At 30.4% G+C, this 13715-nt stretch overlaps 1 protein-coding gene across 2 annotated transcripts; it reads left to right on the forward strand.

Annotated features, from left to right (window-relative positions):
• Positions 1 to 4961: 4961 nt before the first annotated feature.
• Positions 4962 to 12955, forward strand: LOC123304982. Of its 2 annotated transcripts, none has more exons than XM_044886560.1 (6): positions 4962 to 5190; positions 6090 to 6255; positions 8288 to 8594; positions 9054 to 9289; positions 11227 to 11614; positions 12627 to 12955. In XM_044886560.1, exons 1-6 carry the CDS (start codon positions 5155 to 5157, stop codon positions 12823 to 12825), a joined length of 1332 nt encoding a protein of 443 aa, XP_044742495.1. In that variant the 5' UTR covers positions 4962 to 5154; the 3' UTR covers positions 12826 to 12955. The 2 variants fall into 2 exon arrangements, with proteins under 2 accessions (XP_044742495.1, XP_044742496.1); XM_044886561.1 differs by having other exon boundaries at positions 6090 to 6243.
• The last annotated feature ends 760 nt before the right edge of the window (positions 12956 to 13715 follow it).

Raw genomic sequence — 13715 nt, forward strand, 5'->3', positions numbered from 1 at the left:
CAACCCTGATTTTGACAAGGCTCGTTGCACATATTATAAATTCTAATTAAAAAATTCGATGCCGGTTTTCAAGCTGGAAATTGAATTTTTATAGAAAAACTCGAATATTTCGACAAAAATTCAAATTATTTGAAAAAAATTTAAATTATAGTCAAAACCAATTATAACGACATTGAAGAGATCATCCAATTTTTATACCATGCATATGAAATATACCAAGGTATACTAAATTTAGTCCCAAGTTTGTAACGCTATGAACAAAATTTTGGTATAGGTGTTAAAGGTAAACAAAATAATGATGTGGATGGCCTCTGTTTAGGCGTATATGTCAGAGAAACGGAGGTTAAACCCGATTATTATTATAATTATTATGGTATAGGTGTTCCTATATCCATTCCCGGTTATCTGTCTGTCATCTGTCGTCTGCCCGTCTGTCATTATGATAACTCAAAAACGAAAAAAGGGATCAAGCTGAAATTTTTATAGCTTGCTTAGGACGTAAAAAGTGGGGTCGAGTTCGTAAATGAGCAACATAGATCAATTGGGTCTTGGGTCCGTAGGACTCATTTTGTAAACTGTTAGAGGTAGAGCAAAAGTTTAAATGAAAAAAACGTTCCTTATAAAAAAATAAACAACTTTTGTTTCAAACATTTTTTCGTTAACATCACTGTTTACCCGTGAGAGCGCAAATTATGCAGTATTATATGGGAATTTCAGTTATATATGTGTGACATGCATGTATGTGTAATGTAACAGAGTAATCAACACTGTCTGTACATGGTATTTCAACAATTAACTCAATCAATTGTTTTTTTCACTTGTTTATTTAAAAATACACAAATAAGTCGCCCCATCTACAATTTTTATACCATGTATATATGAAATATACATAGTATATTAAGTTTAGTCCCAAGTTTGTAACGCTTAAAAATACTGATGCTACAAAAAAAATTTTGGTAAAGGTGTTCACAAAATCACATAATTAGTCCATTTCCGGTTGTCTGCCTGTCTGTCGTCTGTCCGTCTGTCATCACGATTACTCAAAAACGAGAAAAGATATCAAGCTGAAATTTTTACAGCGCACTTAGGACGTAAAAAGTGAGGTCGAGTTCGTAAATGGAGTTCGTAAATGAGTTTGAAATCTCAATCCAGTGAATTTGTATACCAACATCAACATTTTCGTCTTTGTTCGTAAATAATTTCATTGTACTAAAGGGTTATAGTAGTAGAAAGTCAAATAAGGAGATCACCATATTTTTTTACAAATACCATCTGTGTGAAAAAGCATAGTGGACTCCGTGACTGATGTTCTCTTATTGTTCCTCTTAGATTGTTTACTATAATGTAATATAACAAAAACTTTAGCCACAGCAACGCGTGGCCGGGTCAGCTAGTATTATTATATACTTGTAATATTATTTCAAAATAGATTTAATGTTAATCCTCGAATCAAAAAGAAAGAAAACCGATTTCAAAAAAAAAGGTATGAGAAGTAACCACTGCTCTGAAACTTTTTAGTTAAATCTCTTTTAAACAATTTTCTTTTTTAAACGTGAAACACTATACTTTATTTTGAATACTTAATTGCTAAAACATTTGGAAAATTTTAAGGAATATCATTGATAAAGGATACTAACAGATTTTTGGATATGAAATAAACCGGAACACCGGAATGGTTAACTACATCGAAATTACGTAGATTGTGGTTAATTAGAAAAATTTGTTTCCTGTCCGTTTTAAATGGCACGATAAAATTAAATTACTAATGTTAATTATTTCATGCAATTATAAAAAAAAAACTTAACCACAAAAATGAAATTACCACCGTGATTTCCGTTACCCGATCTAACTCAATCTTTCAAACGTATTCTTAAACGAATTTTAGGTCATATATTTTTTTTTTGCCAAAAAAATCTAACAAAGTTCTTCAAAAAAGAATAAGGTTCGCATGAAATTAGTATAAATACTAATCAATCGGCATACTTTGTAAAGGTATCTACGAATATTCAGCATACTATCCTTTATAATCTTATAAAAAGCCTCTGACAACTTAACTTGGAAAAATCACTTTAATATTATCAGTTTTAGAAAATTTTCAGTTCCATAAGAGATAGAAAGTTCTCGTTTTGTAAGTAATGGTAATTTATTGTTTTATTGTGTTTAATTTGACACAAAGGTGAAAGCGGGCTTCATGTTTTTTTGAGAAATCAAATTTTACCCTTTGCACAGATCGGGATGTTATCTGTGAAATTATTTGCAATAAACCAATAACTTGAACGTACCTACCAATCGGGAAACTTCTTTCTCCTATAGTTTCTGAGAAAAGCTCTGTAAGTTTTCTGAACATCGCGAACGGCGAATAGAAATTTGTTGCATTTTTTAAATCTTAGTTCTCTGAAACGTAAAATCTCAAACTTTGAGGGGAGTTAACATTTCTTTCCTTGACTCGATTACAATGACTTCTATTTATGATTTGTTTGCAAAAATGAGAATAACAGATTAAATGACTGGTAATTTTATTTTCCCTGCTGATGGTTACTTCCTCGCATTAAGTAAAGGCAGAATTATAATCATACAAAACATTTGGTGTTGAGTTTTTAACATAAATTAGAAAACCCGTTCGAAATTTTCGCACAGCCAAGTAGGCACTATCAAGTCTGTACCCGGCTTACCTCCAAGTCGGTTCATGGTCTTTGCTTCGCAAAGTCCTATATAATTTTATAAATACAGATAATTATTTATACCTATTCAAAATGTTTTTAAAAATATAGACAATTTTTCAAATTATTTCTTAGGTTTTTTGATTCGTGGAATCGATTTTTGATAGTTTTATCAAAAATCTAAAAACTATTTTACAGGTCAAGAAACATAGGAAATGATCTGAATCTCTTATTATTTTTTAATGTTCCTGCTAGCGACTGAATACATTGTATCCTTGCATAGGTCAAAAACCATTAGCCGTTGAATGTTGAAATTTTGAATTCTTTTTTGCACTTTCTTACATGGGGGGGTCTAAGTATTTACCTTGAGAATAATTAAAAAAAAAAAAAAAATTTTCTCGAAAACGGATATATTCAGCTGAAACCTAAAGCAAAATCTTTGTACCTATTCATATTAGAGAAGTAACTGATGGTACAAGTTTTGTCTCTCGGTCCCAATAATCTTTTAAAACAACAAAAATTGAAGCAAATTTTCAATTATGTTAGGAAATGTGACTTATTATGTACATTTAATTTATATTGGAAATATTTAGTATTGTTAGAGAATAGAAAAAAGCTTTTTTTTTCACTCTCACTCATGAATGCAAAAGATTTTTCTGTGATGTAGTTTTTTCTTTAAAAGAAACTATGACTGGTTCAAAGCATATTTGTGTAGTAGTCAAAAATATCATAAACCTGCGATAAAAAAACTATAAAATGCGAAGGCATTGCAGAATGCAATTTGTGCTAACGAGTTTCGTGTAAAACTTGAGTCTAAATATCAACAGCCAGATGCAAACAAACTCTTGTCCACACGGATTCAAATCTGCATATACATATGATTCCGACAGCGATAAATATACATATACACAAATACATATATATCGGGTGAATTCAAAAATAGAGGTTTGATATTCAATATTTCAGAGCTTTGAGAATTTTTTTTTAAACTTAAACCGAAACTGTTTTTTAAACTGTTCCGTTTTCGAAAAAATGTTTTGTATAAAAGTTCTTGATATATTTATTAGAATTTTGTTCAAAAGAGTTTTATTTTAATTCTAACTACTTGTTAAAAACAGAACATTCTTGCTCCAAATCTAACATTTTTAAAGAGATATGACAAATTATTCAAAAGCCCTTAGAAATAAAACAAAACTTTGAAAATTCAATGGATTGTATACAATACACAAATACGAAACGATATGCAAAGTTTCTGATTCATGCAGCTCGTTTCCGAATAGAAGGAGTATAGAGGAGGAGTTCCGAATAGAGGAGGAGAAAATTTTGCTTTATACCAAAATAATTTTTGTCTCACACTATTACCTTCTTAAGTCAAGATTAAACAAAGTTTCGTTAAATAGTAACTACATTTACATATTTATTTTAAAAATATAAAATTTTCTTTCTAGCTATCATTGAACTGAGTTGGGCGTAATGAAGGAATGATTTGGACGAGCTTCTTTACTCTCGAAAAAATTACTTTTTAATCAAAAATCTGATCTGTCCAGTTTTCTCTAAATTCACATGAACATGGAAATAGCCCCCCCCCCCCCCCCAAACATAAGAAGTGACTTTTTGAGGACTATTCTGAGAAAAAGTCAGCAAACAAGGAAGTTTTAGACACAGTTTCCTTCGCACACAAAGGGAGTCTTGGCTAAAGAAGGTAATAGAGTACTCTATTACCTCACTATTACCTCACGTGAGTTTAAATTGCATTTATAAAAAGTAGAAACTTTGTACATCATTTCATGTTTGTGTCTAATCCAATGAGTTTTTAAAAAATATTTCGAACAAAAGTTATTGTATAAAAGTTGATGAGAAAAAAATTGTTACAGTTTTGCTCAATCTCTAACGATTTTCGTTGCCAAACCTCTTAAAAAAATGTTTGATTTAGATCAAGAATGCTATACCTTTAACAAACTATTAGAAATAGAGAAAAACTCTATGCAACAAAAATGTTTCTAATAAAACTACCACTAACTTTTGTTTGAAATTTTTTTCAAAACCGTAATAAATTTGGTAAAAATTAAAAAAAATATCTCATAATTCTGAGTTCTATAGCTTCCAAGGAAGTGTTTTCGGACACATTTTGTTTGTAACAAAATGTTTGTTTTGGCATACTTTATTAGACCGTGTAATATTGATCATTTCTGATACACCCGGTATAGAGAACTTAATTACAAAACCCGGATTCTGGTTATCGGGTGGGCTCTATATAAATAATTTAATTTGTATAAAATAATAAATAGCTGGATATTTGTCTTCCGCCTTCAGAGAGACTCTGAGGCTATTTGTGAAGTCGCCAATCTAGTGGAACCTTATCTTGCATTATAAAATTTTATAAAATTACTTTAAAGGAATCAATTCGTTAATGAAAACCAATTAACTTGATATGATTAAGTGAACATTTTGAATTAAGTTTTCTTAAGAACTACGGTAAAGTGAAAATTTGAAAATGATTTCTAAACATTTATTTATTTTGTTAATATTGGTAAGTTATGCACCGATTTATAATAATTTTATAAATTTTATGAAATCGTGACAACTCCGGAGTTGACAAATTCGAAGTTGAGTCAATAGAATTATGATTCACACAAGTCTGTCGGAATCAAAGTAACTATTTAGCTTCTTTTAAACCAATTGCGCGAGGGAATTTAATTTAAATTTAGGTGGAGTTGAGTCCACTAAATTTGAATTGGATAAATGAATTTAATTTTTATACAACAACATAAATAATACAATGAATAAATTTCCAATAATTGACCTGGAACTTTACATTTCAAGCAATTTTTTAAAAAATTTTAATAAAATATTGAAGGATTTTTTGAAAATTTTTACGAGTGATTGTTTAAAACATAATTATTATCAATGCATAATTATTATATCGATCCTGCAGTATAATGGACTTATAGTATAAATACTACAAAGTCAATTGACTTGTACAGAAAAACATAAAATATATAGGGATAGGAATTGGTTAAGATTGGTTAAAAATATTGGTTAAACAACCCGCTAAATTATGCACAAAGGCAAGCATGGCCAGTATATAATCGGAATTTTTAGAAAAAAGTTTCAGAATTTAGAGAAAAAAATAAACGAATTATTGTAACTCTCAAATGTAACACGTGCTTTTATGTTTAAATTAAATACCTATGAAAAAGGAAAATTAAACAAATTTTTTTTTCTTAACTTCATAATAAAAATCTTTAATATAATCAACATATAAGAGAGTTTGTTTAATCCCTTAATCAGGTAAGAGAGTATAATCCCTTATTTAAATTATTGATCGATATTGCTATTCCTTATTTGTAAACACATAAGATTTGAGAATGTTCCCTTGAAATAAAGTCTTACAGTGAAGTTTGAAAAATATTAAAATTTTTGTTACAGATTCCAAACATCATTGCAACAAAAACAATAAAAGAAAATCTACAATTATCATTTTCGTCATTAACGGAAATTGAAGACGGCGTTGCAAATATTGCTGATGAAAACTATGTAAGACCACAGTCAACAGTCCAGCGTCAACACCAAGAAACACAAGGTACAAAGGATGGTATTGTTGTTCAAAATTACTCAAAATTGAAAATTTATGATCCATTCCACGTTAATAAAAATGTTTCCAAATAATATTTTATCTATAAAACAGGTGTCTTATTTTAAATTATCCAGCTGGCTTTAGTCAGCTCAAAGACTAGACGAGGACATGTTTTTTTATCCAGAAGAAGTTGTTATACCATGCATATATGTAATATGCAAGGTATACTAAGTTTAGTGCCAAGTTTGTAACGCTTAAAAATATTGATGCTACCAACAAAATTTTGGTATAGGTGTTCATAAAATCACCTAATTAGTCAATTTCCGATTGTCCGTCCGTCCGTCCGTCTGCGGGCATGATAACTCAAAAACGAAAAAAAGATATCAAGCTAAAATTTTTACAGCATATTGAGGACGTAAAAAGTGAGGTCGAGTTCGTAAATGAGCAACATAGGTCAATTGGGTCTTGACCTAACCACATCTTGTAAACCGTTAGAGATATGACAAAAGTAAAAAATGTTCCTTATCAAAAAATAAACAACTTTTGTTTGAAACATTTTTTCGTTAACATCACTGTTTACTCGTGAGGGCGCAAATTAGGCGTAAATTGTATAGTATATATTATATAAATTGTATATGTATGTGCAATGTGATAGAGTAATCAACACTATTTATGCATGGTATTTCAACAATTAACTCAGTAAATTGTTTGTTTTCACTTGTTTGTAATTTGTTATTTTAAAATGAATAACTTTCTAGTTTAAACTTTTCCTCTATTCTTTCTCCGTTATGAAATTCAGTTGTCTTTTAATCGAGCTTGTAGAAGAATATTTGCTTGAGTCATTTTTTCCTACCCCGTTGACTGTAAAATTTTTCAGCTGGATTGTTTATAATGGGACACCTGGTATATAAAGTAGTAATCTTAAAGGCAATGCAGATCAAACCATTGAAGATACAATATTTTAAATACAAGTTCCTTATAGAGATAATGCTACTTTTAGTTTTTTAGATCTATGAAAGAATTGTTGGAAACTTCACTCTTGAGGAGGGGGGATGAGTAAAACACATTTTACATTATTTTCGTATAAAATCAAACATCCTAGAATGATAATTAAAGAAGAAGATTTGAAAAAATACGTATTTACCTACCAGGAAATGAACCAGTGTCTCTTGGATTCATGCCAAGTGCGTTACCAACTGGGCCATATGCTCTATGTTTTCGCATTTTTTTCAATTCAACGAATTTTGATGTTTATGATACAATGGCGTAAACTATAAAGATAAATAACTTGTCGAATTCATCTTAATTAAAGAAAATTTTTAAATTGTAAAATATTTTTACTCCAGTTTCGAGCCCAAAAGACCCGGGTTCGATTCCTGGAATTAATTTATTTCCCTCTATTAAGATTCACTCGACAAGTTATTTATCTTTATACTTTACGCCATATTGTATATTTTTTATAAGTAAAAACTTTTATGCTTAAACTTTTGTCCTATCTTTAACGGTTTCCAAGATGCATCCTATGGACCCAAGAACCAATTGACGTACGTTGCTCATTTTCGAACTAAAAGTCACCTTTTACGCCCTAAAAGTAGTTTCTACTTTTTGAAAATTTCAGTTCGAAATCTTTTTTGGTTTTTGAGCTACAAATGAAAATGAACTAATTATGTAATTTTGTGAAAAATTTTGTTTGTAGCCTCAATATTTCTATGCGTTACAAACTTACTTTGATATATTTCATTAATATAGGGTACATAAATAAAGGTAGCAAGTCCATTCATTAAATCGATCTTCCCCATCAATATCGGATCTATTTTCATGTGCTGGTGCCAAAACATAATTGGTGCATATATTTTTATGGGTATAATGAAGTTAAGGCTATTTTCAAAACTACGTAATTATGCATGGTATGTGCATCAGCTGATTGTCATGCATCACCGGCTAAGGCGGTTCTTATTATAGAGTGCAGATCGTGATTAAAATTTCCGTCAAAATTATTCAAATCTTAAATTATTGGTAAGATTAATTAATTTCAATAAATTGTTCGTAGATAAACCTCCAGAACAAGAAGCATGCAACAAAGAACGGAAAACTTACTGTTTAAATCCACCAGATTACCCGGAGGAAGAAATTCGCAAGCTATTAGAAGAAAGTAAAATTAATATTTCAGCATTCAATATGGATATAAATTTTGATGATACATCGAGTACTGATTTGACAAACCGCGGGGATATTCGAAATGCGGAACAATTATGTAAATCCATAAACAAGCTTATAGAACCGAAGCAAGCTGAAACAGAAGAAGGCGAATGGTTATTTATTATTCCAGGCCAAAAGATGGAAGTTGAAGAATGTTTGTAAGTATTGTGCAGGTTCACACGTAGTGCCGTATTTATTTTTGTCGACCTATACTTTGTACTTGTATCTCGTAAAGTACCGGAAGACTTTCAGACTGTCAGACTTTGAAATATTGGAAATGGCTCCAACGATTTTCATGAAAATGAGTATGATGGAGTTTCTTGGGACGAAAAGTCGATTTAGCTAGGTTTCATTTTTAAAAAACATCGTTTTATCCGCCTCTTCATGAAAAACTGAAACATACACTGCAAAATATGACTCTTCCTGACATCAATTGGTGTATATCGTAGTTAACGAAATAAAGTACATTACCGGGACATTCAAATTGGTATTTATATGGAGTTTTAAACGGTTCTTATATTAGTGATAAAATTTGTGCCTTTTTAACTAAAAAAATATCGAGCAAAGCTCGGTCATCCAGATATACTTCATTTACGAGACTATGTTTTTTTTTGTAGAGAGGACACAGTAAACAAATCTTGTAGTTTGTTAAATGGTGTACAAACTATATGTGAACAGAAATATCTTTTGCGAAAATTATACTATTTACAAGAAGGTACTAAAAAAGAAATAGGCGAAGCGAAGAAATTTAAAATTCCATCATGTTGCATGTGCATGGTTGTTCCAGCAGCGCAACGTCTTCATGATTTACGCCGCCGGCATGTAAGCAATCAACGAAATAAGAGAAATGCACGTAAGTTTTTTTTTGAAAGTATATTTAAATTTGAAGTTCGTATGCAAGTCACGATACAAGTTTTCAATTTGCGTTCGTTTAATACCATGTTTCAAAAGGATCATCCATTACATGCTGAGCTGCGTAGCATTTTTATGACACGTGTTCTTAATCACCTAAGCAAAGCTAAGCATTCCGATTGTCCTCTTTCCTCCAGTTACGTAAAACTATATTGCTATTTATAAAAATCATTTAGTGGTTGCAGGCCCCCAAATTTAGTGGTTTTTGGGAACTTATATCTAGATACTGTTTGCATCTCTATTAAAATATCTAAACTATAATGTAATTAGACGCTTTTGAAAATAAATTATATACATTGACATGGTCTTGTATTTATACCATTGTCCTATTTTAAACAATTAAGTAAGCTGATTACTCAAACGAAATCTTTAAAAAAAAAAAAGATCTTCAAAAAGCTTTTTTTACCTTGGCTTGCACGTTTATGTAAAAATCACTCTGTAAGGTATAAAAAAAACTTATTTTAGAAAGTTTTTCATCATGAAACCACAAACAACTTTTGCCGGTATAATCAAAGCTATTTAAAATGCCCTTTATAATGCCCCCTTCAAAGTAGAAGTACTAATACTATGGTTATTTTATCGAAAAAACTAGATCGTTTAAAATGGAACACCTCGTACATATATCCATCTAGTTATAAGAAATATTTTGAAGATAAGAGTAGAGAATTGAATTATTAGGAGAAATTTTATTTCTTTCAAATTATATAGAACAGGGTGTTTTTTAATTTGACATATGCTCCAAAATCAAAAATTTAGTTTTATCGATGAGAATGCTTCAAGCAAAAAATAGGCACACATCACGCAGGCATTAAATTTGACCTAGATTTTCAGGCTCAATGAAAAGCTCAGTCTACTCCATAGCTGGTAATAGATAGATGAACAATTAAAGTTAGAAAGTAGGTATTAATTAAAAAGTTGAATTTTTTTGTTTTTTCCGCATTACAGTTTAGGCAAAAACGGACTGAAAAGTTTTACCCAAAATTGTATTTTTGAATCAAAATTGTTTTTTTCATGCGGAATCTAGGCACTCATCTAAAAAAATTTTTCCAATAAAAGTGGTTTGTTCTTCTTAAAAAGACCTTTTTTGTTTGAACTGACGCGTAAAAGCTAGATTTTTGCTTTCAATAGCTGTCTAAAGTCTTAACTATTCGGCTTACAAAAATCTTATTCAAAGTGTTGCCTCTAATGTTTGTCAGTTATAAATCAGATAGAGACTTGATTTTTTTTTATTATTATTATAAAATCAGAAACCTTTTAGAGGGAGAAATAATCTATATGTGTAAAAGCATAATGCCCCGACTGATATATCAGCACTTAGCCAAAATCACTAATGATAGAAGTTTGAAATTTCGAAAAACTTTAAATCAAAAATAAGTACTGGAAACTGTGTAACGTATCCCCCGAGAGACCAAAGATGTATTAAGCATTTTTAGGATGAAAATATTCGATCATAATGGAAACTGCATTTTTACGAATGTTTTTATATTACAATTAATATACGAAAAATTTTTGTGGAAAAAAATCACGCGGAAGTGATTTTTTTTATATAAGATCCATAAATATTGTTTAAACAATATATATAACTAGCAGTTATTCTCGTTATTTTGGTGTGAAAACCTAATTTTTGTTTTGAAAATAAAATACAACCTTTACTACTTGCTGATAAAGTAGTTTAAATCGGTTAAGTGGCGAACTCAGAATGATGGTTTTTTGTATACATACATATATTTTAATGCAAACTTTCATCCCCCATTTAACCACTTTTAGGGTTTACAGTAATAACACCTACAGTATAAAGTCAATATCCTCTAGAAGTTTTATCATTGGTAATTTTTGATGAGCGTTCGCTTAGTTTTAATGCCTTAAATTTATTTTTAGGAGGAACAAATCCACATTTTGCGTATCCTCATCAAATTAAAACTATTAAACATCAACAACCTACGTTTTCAACTAGATTTACATTCGAAAATATTAATTGTACCGAACAAGTTGGTAATTTATGTACAAAAGTTGAAAACTATCCAGTAGATATAATAAAAAAATTACGAAGAAAGGGTGCGTTTAAAAATTCACCGTTATTTGGAAAAGACGAACTACCAACTGTATTATCAACACGGGGTGATTCCGAAAACAGAGTACCTATGTGTGGTGCCCAACCTAGGACTATATATCCACCAGCTGCTAAGAATATAGCTAATGAAGAGAAATTCTTGGTTCAAGATATGGAAGGTGGTTATGTACAAGGCGTTGTTGTTGAAGAATGCGTGTAAGGTTTATTTTTATTTAATAACACTATATTAAACTTTGATAACTCATCTTATACTGCGTACCAGTGTTGCTAGACCATTTTTAGTAAAAATTCTTGAAAAATCATGAAGAAATTTCAAAATTAATACAGTGGAACAATAAAAGTCGTGCTTAGCAAGTATCAGGAAAAGAGCTTACTTAATCTTGGTCTGGCAGAATTTTGGTCTTCGTCTTGGTATGGCGGAACATGTTTGTACTTATCGTAAACCTTGGACCAAAAGGAGTCAATTGGTAAAAAAAAAACCAATTTCTGAGAGTGGGGTACTAATTGTTACAAACAAATTAACTTGTTCACTCATAAATAGTTTTGTTTTATATTCGTAAATGACTTTTAAGAGTAAAACGGGCAAAATAAAACTTATTTTTTTCTTGTGATATTTTATAGTATGACAGAGTACATGCGTTAAGCAATTCATCTAAGTAAGAGGTATTACAGGTGTTAAATGAAATGGCAAAAGTGACTTGTGTCGTGGCGCATCTGTTGTAGTTCATCTATTCAACTAAGAAACTAACACTCTCCAATCGTCTTACAACTATCTCAACGCATATCGAAGCTTCCACACATGTATATAATACCTTTCACTTAGATGCATTGCTTAACGGATGTATTCTGTAATGCTCGTGATATTTATATGCCTAGATGTAAATCGAACATTCTGTATATGATTATGTTTACTAGTAGGTACTCTAACTTTTGTGATATCAGGAAGACCCGGGTTCGAGTCCCAGCTTCTGTATAATTTTTTCGTTTCTTTCTATTTGTTCAAATTTTTTTATGGATGATTTCTATGGATTATTAACCATTTGTTCTGATATACCCTAAATATCATGATCACCGATATATTTGTGTGTCATAAGGTCCCATTGAAACCTGGCAGTTTACTTGCAGTACTTTCACTACATGTACTTTCAAATATTAATTTATTTTCTTGACGGTGATCTACAAAGTGTTGTTCATATTTGTATTTTAGGAATAAGGACCATCCACCTTGCGAGTTTGCACATACATTACCTCCAGAGTACGTAACTAAATGTGTACAGCAGTATGTACACCGTAAACTCGTAACAATTGATACATCGAGCCAAACAACAGAATCAGATATTTTTCCAATTCCTTCATGTTGTATGTGTCATGTATCCCGTGAAACAAGCATGTCAACGAACGGTTAAAATATGGAATATCTGTGAAGTAAAAATAAGATGAAATTGTCATCTTCCAACAGTTTTTCCCGCAATAATTGTAAATGATTGATTACATCTGTAAAATTTGTGAATAAATTATTGTTTGAGATTTTCAGCAGAACGTTTTTAAATTATAAGTAGCTTGTGTATGAACAGAATGTAAATTTTGAAATATCTCTTGTGGTTTGCGGCTTTTTGCACTTTCAGAAATGTATTTTGAAAAATATATATAACAACAGCCAACTAAAAACGCATTGTAATTCTAAATGCATAAAAATGCCATCTACAGTACAATATTACATGCCTTCAACAGCTTTTAACTTTTTGTCGCTGTATTCCAATGGCAGGATGTCAGACCACCCATTTGTCGAATGTATGTAAACGTAGCTATCTATTGGAACTATGTTCCTAATCGGACGATATTTGTTTGCTGGTTGGGAGTTGCAATAACTAATAAAAATACAACTTGCAATAACTAACATAATACAAACCAAAAAAAAATGCAATAGACACCAAAATTTTATTCTAACTTTTCGTCTTATATCGTTAAGTTATAATATAATTTATCATCAAAATTGAAAATATATATTTTTTAAAGTGCCCCTACTACCGTGCTCATACATCCTTAAATAAAATAAAATTGATTTAAGATGTCATAACATAATTTCTTTCGATAATTTGTAACAACAACATATAATAATGTTGACAATTTTTATCACAAATAATAATATTTTACAATTTTTATCACAATGGAGGCTGAATTCATCAAAGCAGATAGGTAATTGTTGCTTGCTAGGATTAATTTTATGATAGTAGCAAGTTTCTCTGCTAGAAACAAGGATTTTTGTGCAGCGGGGCTTAGAAACGTGAAAATATCC

The sequence above is a fragment of the Chrysoperla carnea genome, chromosome 1 (genome assembly GCF_905475395.1).
Source record: "Chrysoperla carnea chromosome 1, inChrCarn1.1, whole genome shotgun sequence".
In the NCBI taxonomy this organism is placed as follows: Eukaryota; Metazoa; Arthropoda; class Insecta; order Neuroptera; family Chrysopidae; genus Chrysoperla; species Chrysoperla carnea.

Excerpts from the sequence above, each read along its gene's own strand:
- LOC123304982 (XM_044886560.1), top strand. The coding sequence starts at position 5,155 with ATGATTTCTAAACATTTATTTATTTTGTTAATATTG. Across the intron at positions 5,191-6,089 it reads TATTTATTTTGTTAATATTG|ATTCCAAACATCATTGCAAC; the intron begins GTAAGTTATGCA and ends TTTTTGTTACAG. Across the intron at positions 11,615-12,626 it reads GTTGTTGTTGAAGAATGCGT|GAATAAGGACCATCCACCTT; the intron begins GTAAGGTTTATT and ends TTTGTATTTTAG.